At 49.9% G+C, this 11,975-nt stretch overlaps 1 protein-coding gene across 1 annotated transcript in view; it reads left to right on the top strand.

Moving 5' to 3' along the window:
• nwd1 (NACHT and WD repeat domain containing 1) overlaps positions 1-11,654 on the top strand; it is a 72,642-nt gene extending 60,988 nt beyond the window's left edge. The window contains exons 17-19 of the mRNA XM_072551430.1: positions 6,560-7,107; positions 8,923-9,028; positions 11,181-11,654. Coding sequence (XP_072407531.1) covers positions 6,560-7,107; positions 8,923-9,028; positions 11,181-11,494 — 968 coding nt within the window. The 3' untranslated portion in view covers positions 11,495-11,654. The remainder of the gene's footprint in view (positions 1-6,559; positions 7,108-8,922; positions 9,029-11,180) is intronic.
• The last annotated feature ends 321 nt before the right edge of the window (positions 11,655-11,975 follow it).

Below are 11,975 nucleotides of genomic sequence, written 5' to 3' on the forward strand. Positions count from 1 at the left end.
CTTCCAGCACCACTAATCCAGTAGTTGCTTTCCAGCATCTGCAGTTATTGTTTTTACCCCACTCACAGAAAGCTGCTCTCTGTACAGTACCCCTCACAGAAAGCTGCTCTCTGTACAGTGCCCCTCACAGAAAACTGCTCTCTGGAAAATATCTCTCACAGAAAGCTGCTCTCTGTACAGTGCACCTCACAGAAAGCTGCTCTTTATACAGTGCCCCGCACAGAAACCTGCTCTCTGTACAGTGCCACCCCACAGAAAGCTGCTCTCTGTACAGTATCTCTCACAGAAAGCTGCTCTCTGTTCAGTGCCCCCTCACAGAAAGCTGCTCTCTGTACAGTACCCTTCAAAGAACGCTGCTCTATGTACTGTGCCCCCACCGAGAAAGCTGCTCTCTATACAGTACCGCCCCACACACAGAAAGCTGCTCTCTGTTCAGTGCCCCCTCACAGAAAACTGCTCTCTGTACAGTATCCCTCACAGAAAGCTGCTCTCTGCACAGTATCCCTCACAGAAAACTGCTCTCTGTACAGTACCCCTCAAAGAATGCTGCCCTATGTACAGTGCTCTCTGAGAGAAAGCTGCTCTCTATACAGTCCCGCCCCACACACAGAAAGTTGCTCTCAGTACAGTATGTCGCTCATAACGCTGCTCTCTGCACTGTATCCCTCACAGAATGCTGCTCTCTGTGCAGAGCCCTCACAGAAAGTTACTCTCTGTACAGTAACCACTTCACAGAAAACTGCTCTCTGTACAGTATCTCTCACAGAAAGCTGCTCTCTGCACAGTACCCCTCACAGAAAGCTGCTCTCTGCACAGTACACCTCACAGAAAGCTGCTCTCTGTACAGTGCCTCCCACAGAAAGCTGCTCTCTGGAAAATATCCCTCACAGAAAGCTGTTTTCTGTACAGTACCCCCTCACAGAATGCTGCTTTTTGTACAGTATTATCTCACAGAAAGCTGCTCTTTGCACAGTACCCCTCAAAGAATGCTGCTCCCTGTACAGTATTCCTCACAGAAACTGCTCTCTGTACAATACACCTCACAGAAATCTGCTCTATGTACAGTGCCCCCTCACAGAAATCTGCTCTATGTACAGTGCCCCCTCACAGAAAGCTGCTCTCTGTACAGTGCCCCCTCACAGAAAGCTGCTCTCTGTACAGTGTCCCTCACAGAAAGCTGCTCTCTGTACAGTAACTCTCACAGAAATCTGCTCTATGTACAGTGCCCCCTCACAGAAAGCTGCTCTCTGTACAGTGCCCCTCACAGAAAGCTGCTCTCTATACAGTGCCCCCCTCTCCACAGTGATTCCCACAGAAAGCTGCTCTCTGTACAGTATCTCTTACAGGAAGCTACTCTCTGTACAGTGCGCTCCCACAGAAAGCTGCTCTCTGGACAGTAACCCCCCCGACAGAAAGCTGCTCTCTGTAAAATATCTCTCACAGAAAGCTGCTCTCTGTACAGTATCCCTCACAGGAAGCTGCTCCCTGTAAAATATCTCTCACAGAAAGCTGCTATATGTACAGTAACCACCTCACAGAAAGCTGCTCTATGTATAGTAACTCCCCTACAGAAAGCTGCTCTCTGTACAGTGTCCCTCACAGAAAGCTGCTCTCTGTACAGTGTCTCTCACAGAAAGCTAGTATCTGTACACTGCGCCGCCCAAAGAAAGCTGCTCTCTGGACAGTAACCACCCCCCACAGAAAGCTGCTCCCTGTACAGTGCCACCCCACAGAAAGCTGCTCTCTGTACAGTGTCTCTCACAAAAAGCTGCTCTCTGTTAAGTAATCCCTCCACAGAAAGCTGATCTCCACACAGTAACCTCCCCCCCCGCCCCACCCCACAGAAAGCCATTCACTGTACAGTACCCCTCACAGAAAGCTGCTCTCTGTACAGTATCCCTCACAGAAAGCTGCTCTCTGTATAGTGCCCCCTCACAGAAAGCTGCTCTCTGTACAGTGCCCCCTCACAGAAAGCTGCTTCCTGTACAGTACCCCTCACAGAAAGCTGCTCTCTGTATAGTGCCCCCCAACAGAAAGCTGCTCTCTTTATAGTGCCCCCTCACAGAAAGCTGCTCTCTGTACAGTGCCCCCTCACAGAAAGCTGCTCTCTATATAGTGTCCCCTCAGAGAAAGCTGGTCTTTGTACAGTATGTCTCTCAGAACGCTGCTCTCTGCACTGTATCCCTCACAGAAAGCTGCTCTCTGTACAGTGTCCCTCACAGAAAGCTGCTCTCTGTACAGTACCCCTCACAGAAAGCTGCTCTCCGTACAGTAACCCCCCACAGAAGCTGATCTCTGTATAGTACCCCCCACAGAAATTTGCTCTCTATTAAGTAATCCCCCCACGGAAAGCTGATCTCCATGCAGCTCCCCACCCGCCCCACCCCATAGAAAACTGCTCTCTGTACAGTGCCCCTCACAGAAAGCTGCTCTCTGTACAGTACCCCTCACAGAAAGCTGCTCTCTGTACAGTGCCCCCTCATACAAAGCTGCTCTCTGTACAGTATCTCTCACAGAAAGCTGCTGTCTGTACAGTGCCCCCTCACACAAAGCTGCTCTCTGTACAGTATCTCTCACAGAAAGCTGCTCTCTATACAGTACCCCCTCACACACACAAAGCTGCTCTGTGTACAGTACCCCTCACAGAAAGCTGTTTTCTGTACAGTACCCCCTCACAGAATGCTGCTTTTTGTAAAGTATTATCTCACAGAAAGCTGCTCTTTGCACAGTCCCCCTCAAAGAATGCTGCTCTATGTACAGTGCCCCCTCACAGAAAGCTGCTCTCTGTAGAGTACCCCTCACAGAAAGCTGCTCTCTGTACAGTACCCCCTCACAGAAAGCTGCTGTGTACAGTACCCCTCACAGAAAGCTACTCTCTGTATAGTATCCCTCACAGAATGCTGCTCCCTGTACAGTATTCCTCACAGAAACCGCTCTCTGTACAATACACCTCACAGAAATCTGCTCTCTGTACAGTACCCCTCAAAGAAAGCTACTCTCTGGACATTAACCCCCCCCCCTCACAGAAAGCTGCTCTCTGTAAAATATCTCTCACAGAAAGCTGCTCTCTGTACAGTGTCTCTCACAGAAAGCTAGTATCTGTACACCGCGCCGCCCAAAGAAAGCTGCTCTCTGGACAGTAACCACCTCACAGAAAGCTGCTCTCTGTACAGTGCCCCCTCACAGAAAGCTGCTCTCTGTACAGTACCCCACACAGAAAGCTGCTCTCGGTACAGTGCCCCCTCACAGAAAGCTGCTCTCTATACCATGCCCCGCACAGAAAGCTGTTCTCTGTTAAGTAATCCCTCCACAGAAAGCTGATCTCCACACAGTAACCTCCCCCCCCGCCCCACCCCGCCCCACAGAAAGCCGTTCACTGTACAGTACCCCTCACAGAAAGCTGCTCTGTGTACAGTATCCCTCACAGAAAGATGCTCTCTGAACTGTATCCCTCACAGAAAGCTGCTCTCTGTGCTGTGCCCCCTACAGAAAGTTGCTCTCTGTACAGTATCCCTCACAGAAAGCTGCTCTCTGTACAGTATCCCTCACAGAAATTTGTTCTCTATACAGTACCCCCTCACACACAGAAAGCTGCTCTTTGTACAGTATGTCTCTCAGAACGCTGCTCTCTGCACTGTATCCCTCACAGAAAGCTGCTCTCTGTACAGTGTCCCTCACAGAAAGCTGCTCTCTGTACAGTACCCCTCACAGAAAGCTGCTCTCCGTACAGTAACCCCCCACAGAAGCTGATCTCTGTATAGTACCCCCCACAGAAATTTGCTCTCTATTAAGTAATCCCCCCACGGAAAGCTGATCTCCATGCAGCTCCCCACCCGCCCCACCCCATAGAAAACTGCTCTCTGTACAGTGCCCCCTCACAAAAAGCTGCTCTCTGTACAGTGCCCCCTCACACAAAGCTGCTCTCTGTACAGTATCTCTCACAGAAAGTTGCTCTATGTACAGTGCCCCCTTAGAGAAAGCTGCTCTCTGTACAGTATCCCTCACAGAAATCTTCTCTCTGTACAGTATCCCTCACAGAAAGCTGCTCTCTGTACAGTGCCCCCTCACAGAAAGCTGCTCTCTGTACAGTGGCCCCTCACACAAAGCTGCTCTCTGTACAGTATCTCTCACAGAAAGCTGCTGTCTGTCTCGTACCCCTCACAGAATGCTACTCTATGTACAGTATGTCTCACAGAAAGCTGCTCTCTGTACAGTATCCCTCACAGAAAGCTGCTCTCTGTACAGTGCCCCCTCATAGAAAGCTGTTCTCTGAACAGTACCCCCCCCCACAGAAAGCTGCTTTCTGTACAGTATCCCTCACAGAAAGCTGCTCCCTGTACAGTACCCCCACAAATAAAGCTGCTCCCTGTACAGACCCCCTCACAGAAAGCTGCTCTGTGTACAGTATCCCTCACAGAAAGTTGCTCTCTGTACAGTACACCCCCAAATAAAGCTGCGCTCTGTACAGTACCCCCCACACACAGAAAGCTGCTCTCTGTACAGTGCCCCCCCCACAGAAAGCTGCTCTCTGTACAGTACCCTCACCATCGAAAGCTGCTCTCTGTACAGTACCTCCACACAAAAAGCTCCTCTCTATACAGTACCCCACTCACTGAAAGCTGCTCTCTGTACTGTACCCCCCACCCCACAGAAATCTGCTGTCTGTACAGTACCCCCCTCACAGAAAGCTGCTCTCTGCACAGTGCCCTCACACAGAAAGCTGCTCTCTGTACTGTGTCCCTCACAAAAAGCTGCTCTCTGTACAGTACCACCCCAAATAAAGCTGTTCCCTGTACAGTACCCCTCACAGAAAGCTGCTCTCTGTACAGTGCCCCCTCCACAGAAAGCTGCTCTCTGTACAGTGTCCCCCACAGAAAGCTGCTGTGTGTATAGTGTCCCTCACAGAAAGCTGGTCTGATGGCAGCTGACATCCGCACATTGCCAGAATGGCCCCAAGACCAGAGCTGACATCGATGCACCCACAGTACGGTGTAGAGACTCCAGCGGGGACATTGGTGCATGCGCGGAACGAACCATGTGAACCGATCCCCGCTGGAATTGTACTATTGCCAACAGAGGTAAACATTCTCGAAACTGCCCTTCCTGAATTCCTCAGCAACGTTACAAGCAAATTGCATTGCCAGAACTTGCTTTATTCAAGAACTACCTGTAATTCAAACCTTCCAGTCTTGGTAACATCCTTGTCAATGTTTTTGCACCCTTTCCAGTTTAATAACATTTTTCCTGTAGCAGGATAACCAGAATTGATGAAGACGCATCTCGCCTCAAAAGGTTAGCTTTCTCTCTCTCCATGGATGCTCTCTGAGCAGCTGTGATCTCCAGCATTTGTTGTTTTCAGACCTGAACTGTACGCAATATTCTAAAAATGGCCACACTGATGACTTATACAGCCGCAACATGACATCTCAACTCTTATACTCAATGCTCTGACCGATGAAGGCAAGTGCATCAAACAAAAGTCTTCCCCACCCTGTCTATCTGCGACACCAGTTTCAGGGAACTATGTGCCTGCAGCTCTAAGTCTGTCTCTTTGATGACACTCCCCAGGGCCCTACCTCGATATTTTTCAGAGTGCTTATCATCCAGTGCTTCATGAGCAGAAGGTTCCTTCAATTAAATATTGGGGAAGGCTGTAACTATTGCCTTCAGTCACCATTGCATACTCCACGCTGGGAATCAGGCAGTCAGTGAAATGATCAATCAACAGTAACACGTCGGGGTGGATGCAGTGCTGGCTTTAGACAGATGACAGCAATATGGCAAACATTCCAGCCAGGAGAAACACAAAGTCAAACAAGGCCTCTCACCCAGCTTTTACCAAGCAAGCTTATAATACAAAAACAGTGATTTTGAAGGGGAGACATTTCACACAGTAATATGGTAGAGTTAGAGTAATGGGGGAGACAAAGGAGAAACGAAGGGGTAGAGATAGGCAGAGGCATTACCAGTGGATTGTTATAGAAAGTGATGGGTGGATTGTTACAGTGGGTGATGGGGGATGGTTATAGAGAGTGATCTGTGGGTTGTTGTAGAGAGTGATGGGTGGATTGTTATAGAGAGCGATAGGAGAATTGTTGTAGACAGTAATGGTGGATTGTCACAGAGGGTGACCTGTGGGTTGTTATGGAGAGTGATGCGTGGATTGGTATAGAGGGTGATGAATGGATTGTTCTATAAAGTGATCTGTGTGTTGTTGTATAGAGTAATAGGCGGATTGTTGTAGACAGTGATGGGCAGATTGTTGTAGAGTGATCTGTGGGTTGTTATAAAGAGTAATGGTGGATTATTATGGAGAGTAATGGGTGGATTGTTATAGAGAGTGATCTGTGGGTTGTTATGGACAGTGAGGGGTGGATTGTTATAGAGAATGATGGGGTATTGATATACACAGTGATGGGTGGATTATTATAGAGGGCGGTGGGAGGATTGTTATACACAATGTAAGATTAACTGCAAGTTGCTGTGCAATTTGGGAAGTCAGCCTATAAACCCTGGATGTTCAACAACTGTGGATTAATTCAGAGTTCTCCCACCGCAGGTGTGACTCTCCGTACAATCGACACTGGCAATGAAATCTGCAGGCTTGCTGTCGTCCAGCTGAAGAGGTTACTGCTCTGTGGCCTGAGATCTGGGGCCCTGCTGGCTTTCTGCATGGAGACATGGCAGAAGCTGATGTGCTGTCAGCCCCCAGGGCCAGGGGAAACAGTCCAATGTCTTGCCGTTAGCAGAAGCGAGGAGCAGTTGGCAACAGCGTACATTAGTTGTGTCATGGTGCGGGCACTACACAGTGCGGAGTGTGACCCCCTACTGGGAGATACCCTAGCCACTTTCCCCACTCTGCCACGCTTTGTATTGACCAGTATGGCCGTCATGTCAGACTGCAGTGTACTGCTAGGCATGGACACTGGGGAGCTCCACCTCTACACTGGAAACTCCCTGCCCACTGTCCTGGAGCCTCACGACAGCAGAGTAACCTGCTTGGAGATCAGTCACAAGGAACAGTACGCCTTCAGTGGGTGTCAGGGACCAGTCCAGAGAATATGGAATCTCCAAAAGCAGCGGTGGGACTGTGAGTTTTCCTACAAGGTAAGAGTTAACCGACCCCTGACCATATTGAATCACCGTCTCTCACAGTGCAGAGAGAGAGGCCATTCGGCCCGGTATGTTGGGTCTTGAATTTGAAATGGGTTCTTAATCCCCATTCCTCCCGCCCTCTCCCCAGCTTCTCCCTTGATCTCACGTGTCTGTCAATGTATTCCTGCAATCAGACACTGCATTCCAGATCTCTGCAGAAACAGCGAAACGGCCTGTATTTACATAGCGCCGCTCCTCAAGCAGGCTTGGACGGCTGTAGAGGTGGCCATCATTGTTCTAATGCAGGCCATTTGCACAGGGGATCGTGGGGAGAACTCCTTGTCGGTAATTTGCGCCTGACGGAGTTTCTTTCATCCATCCGAGCAGGATAATGGGTAACATGTGGAAAAGTGATTTTATACAGTGAGAGAGAGAGATTTTAGGAGTTGAAAAGTACCAGAAGGAGTGTGATGAAGGAAAATACAATTGTCACTGTCAAACAGACCATAAGATGTCGGAACAGAATTAAGTCATTCAGCCTAACGAATCTGCTCCACCATTCAATCATGGCCGAAATGTTACTCAATCCCATTCCTCTGCCTTCTCCCTGGAACTCTTGATCCCCTTACTAATCAAGAACCTCCTCTGTCTTAAATACACTCAATGACTTCGCTCCACAGATTAACCATCTATGAAATTACCCTCGTCTCAGTTCTAAAGGATGGTCACTTCACTGTGACGTTGTGCCCTCAGATCCCTAGTCTCGCCTGGTCGTAAGAAACATCTTCTCCATGTCCATTCTATCCAGGCAGCTCAGTACTCTGTCAGTTTTAATCAGATTCCCTCCTCATCCTTCCAAACTTCATCGAGCACAGACCCAGAGACCTGAACCGATCCTCACATGACAAGGAATCATTTCTGTAAACCCCCTCCAAGGTCAGCATCTCCTTCTTTAGATTCAGGGCTCAAAACTGCTCAAACTATTCCAAATGTGGTCTGACCAGAGCCTTATACAGCCTCAGCAGTCCAGCTCTGCTCTAAATGAATGTCAACGCTGCATTTGCCTTCCTAACTGCCAACTAAACCTGTGTATTAATCGTAAAAGAATCTGAACTAGGACTCCCAAGCCACTACGTGCTTCAGATTTCTGAAGTCTTTCCCCATTTAGAAATAGTCTACACCTCTGTCCTGCCTAACAGACTGGATATTGATCATTTTTAAGAGAGCTGACACTGCTCTAAGAGGCTATGCAGTTTCAGTCAGTGCAACTCTCTTGTCTGTGCTATACTGGGAGGGTCACTGGATTATAATGTTATCATGATGTGAGCTTGAATCCTGGTGTTCCTGGCTGCTCACAATGAGATGTGGTGGAAACTTATATTAGCATCTACAGGGAGGCAGGCCTTGGGGATAAGTTGATACCAAGACAAAGGGGTGGGGGTTGGGAGAAAGGCCCTTTGACTGAGGATCTGGTGGAGCTCCTATTGGAACCAGGCAGGGAGCAGCACTCCGAGAAGTTGCATTCCATCTCCAAAGCTAGACGGTTTGGTGCCAGGATAAATCTTGGGTATCCTTTGTGGGTGGCGTGGCCAGATCTTGTGTATCTTTGAGAACTGTGGGCTCACTTGTGAAAGGACTTCTTCCCTCTCAATTCCTGACAGCCCACAGACCTCTGATGGAGCTAACACTTAGGAGGGGCACTGGGGAGGTTAAAGGTCAGAGTGCTTGGAGCTACGTCCTGATTGGTCTGTCTGACATTTGTGAACTGTCTTCACTGCAGGAAGCAATTGCCCCCATGCTGACCATTTGCTCTTCTCGTCCAATCAGGGCTTGTTCTTTCAGGGGGTCAAGTGTGCAGCTTTCTCACTGGATGATCGCATCATCTACACCGGCTCGCGGGATCGAACCATCAAAGCATGGGACCTTCGCAATGGTTTGTGTCATTCATTTTGGCCAAATGGGCCAGTTTTCGAAAGACTCCTGGCAAAGCATGGAGCAATGATCATGAAAGGGCCCCCTCATGACTATCATAGGATCGTTGCCTACCCCACAGGTGCCCCCCACCCCCCGTCGGGGGTTTTGATCCCTCCCTTCCGGTGCAGTACAGAGACTCGGCTCCCAACTCGCCAATAATCCTCCTGTGTCCCAGGTGCTGGTGTTCAGATCGAGGACTGAGTCGGCAATAAAGAGGGCTGGGTCCTCAAACTTGGGAAAGCAGCAAAGAGCTGGACATGAGATTACAAAGAGATCTTGATCAATTGGGTCAATGGGCTGAGGAGTGGCAGAGGGAGTTTAGTTTGTATATATGAAGGTACTGCATTTTGGTAAAATTGAACAATAGCAGGATGTGTACAATTCAAAGTGGGACTTTGGATAGCGTTAAGAACAGAGAAACCCAGGGGTTTAGGGACATAATTCTTTGAAATTTGCACCACAGGTAGTCAATAGTGTTACAACAACGTTTAGCACACTTGCCTTCATTGCTCAGACCTTTGAGTGTAGGAGTTGGGACGTTCTGGTGAGGCTTCATTTGGAGTACAGTGTGCAGTTATGGTCACTCTGTTATTAAAGTGGAGAGGGTTCACGAAAGAGTTACCAGGATGTTGCCAGGAATGAAGGGTTTGAGATATAAAAGTAGACTGGAAAGGCTGGGACATTTTCAAGCTGGGGGGGTGGGGTTGGGGGGGGGGGGGGGGTATGTTTTTAAGGTGAGAGGAGAAAGATTTAAAAAGGACATGAGGGGCAACTTTTTCACGCACAGTGGTTCGCATGTGGAATGAACTTCCAGAGGAAGTGGTGGTGCAGGTACAGTTACAATATTTGAAAGACATTTAGACAGACACATGGATAGGAAAGGTTTAGAGGGCGAAATACAGGCAAGTAAGACCAGTTTAGTTTGGGATTATGGCCGGCATGGACTGGTTGGAGTGAAGGGACTGTTTCCGTGTTATGAGGGAATTGGCCCCCACTCTTGGATCTTCCCATATCATTAACCCCACTGCCCATTCTCCCCAACCTGCTCTTGCACAAAGACTCTTTGAAAGTCTACTTGACTAGGCCCAGATCATCTTATGTCACTGCTAGATTCCCCCCCACCCACCCCACTCCGATAGACCGTTGTTTGGCTTCCTGAAGATGCTAATACTGTTTGGGCAAACATTTCCCCACAGACAGCTCCCATATGTCCGTTCTCACCTGTAATCCCAGTTACTTCAAGCATCTCCAGAATCCAGCCCTTTTGGTCCTGTGTGAATGGAAGCTGCAGTGAGGGAGATAGGGGAGGGGAATGGGTTGGAGGTATAACTAGGAGAGGGGAACATGGCGGGGGGGATGTGAGGGGAGTGGTAGAGTTAGAGGGGAGAGGGAGGGATAGAGGGAGTGAGATGTGGTGGAGGTATACTGAGCAGAATGGAGGGAGTGAGGGTGAGATGGGATTTGAGGAAATGGAGTAATAACTGGGATACAGGGATCAATGATGGAGATGGGGGGGGACAATGGAGGGAATAGAGAGAGGGTCAGTAGAGGGGAAAGAGTGAGGCAGAGAAGGAGAGAGAGATGGCTGTGGGGCGGGGGAGGAGGGGCGCACAGAGGTGGTGGAGGATGATGGGGCAGGGGAGAGTCAGGGGGTAAGGCAAGGAACAGGGGTGATGGGGTAGGGAAGGGGAAGGTTGGGTAAGGGGAGGATCAGGTGAGGGAATGGGATGGGGGATGGTCAAGGGAGGGTGGGCAGCTGGGGATGGTGAGACATGGCAGCGGGGAGAGGGGGTCAGGAGATGTGGCAGGGAGAGTCAGGGTCATGGGGAGGGTATAATTCTTACTGCTCTCTGGTGAGCATAGAGAGCTGTAAGTTCCCATGAGCCACGCCTTCCCTGAGGCAGATGGTTAACACATCCACATTCCCATCATGTGGGCACTAACCCATTGGTCCCGAATACAGCTCCTGGCTGTGGGAATAAACATTCCTTCACAACTTGTACACCAACCCATCAAAGCCTGGTAAGCCAAGCGCCGGGCCTGTACTTTGAGCTGAAACCAGGCTGGGATAGCCACGCAATCATTCACAGAGACTCCTCTTCCTCATACAGGTTGCCTTTTAGTGGTACAGTACGTGTATGCGGAGGTGACCAACATTGTGCCATCCTCCACTGGACTCTTGGCCAGCACGAGGCTGGGCTACCTCGTCCGAGAGAGCTTCACTTGCCCAGCGGTTCCTGATGCCAATTACAACCCTCTCAGAAACATCCGGGCGAGCTGCTGTGCGCAGGTCAGACATGGGCAAGGTACCAGGAGGGTCTACACCACTGGACCTAGGAACGGCAGCGGGAAGAGCCCAGGTAAAGGGCAAACCAGAGGCTTCCTACAGAACAGCAGGCCGTCTGCACTCTGCTGCCTGCTCTGAACAGAGGGACCACTAGCCAGCAGCTCTGAGTGACTCACTGATCCCCAGTAAATCAGCTCGCAACATCTTGCTCACTGCAAAGTGGAGGGGCAAACCATCCCGGTACGTTCACCTCTCCCCGACCCTCTCCCTGGCTGTTAGAAACTGGTTCACCTGCAGCTGCGAGTCCATAAACAAGGCCAGTCATTACATTGGCCACAAGAAATCATTGAGACTCTTTAGGTGACTGCTTCCCACTGAAGGGCACTGACTTTCTCTCTCCTTCTGAAGGGGCTGACACACATTCACTCTCCCCTGAAGGGGCTGTCTCTCTCTCTCTCTCTTTCCCTCTCCCGTGAAGGGGCTGTCTCTCTCTCTCTCTTTCCCTCTCCCCTGAAGGGGCTGTCTCTCTCTCTCTCTCTCTCTTTCCCTCTCCCCTGAAGGGGCTGTCTCTCTCTCTCTCTCTCTCTTTCCCTCTCCCCTGAAGGGGCTGTCTCTCTCT

Source organism: Chiloscyllium punctatum, chromosome 32, assembly GCF_047496795.1.
Source record: "Chiloscyllium punctatum isolate Juve2018m chromosome 32, sChiPun1.3, whole genome shotgun sequence".
NCBI classification, from domain to species: Eukaryota; Metazoa; Chordata; class Chondrichthyes; order Orectolobiformes; family Hemiscylliidae; genus Chiloscyllium; species Chiloscyllium punctatum.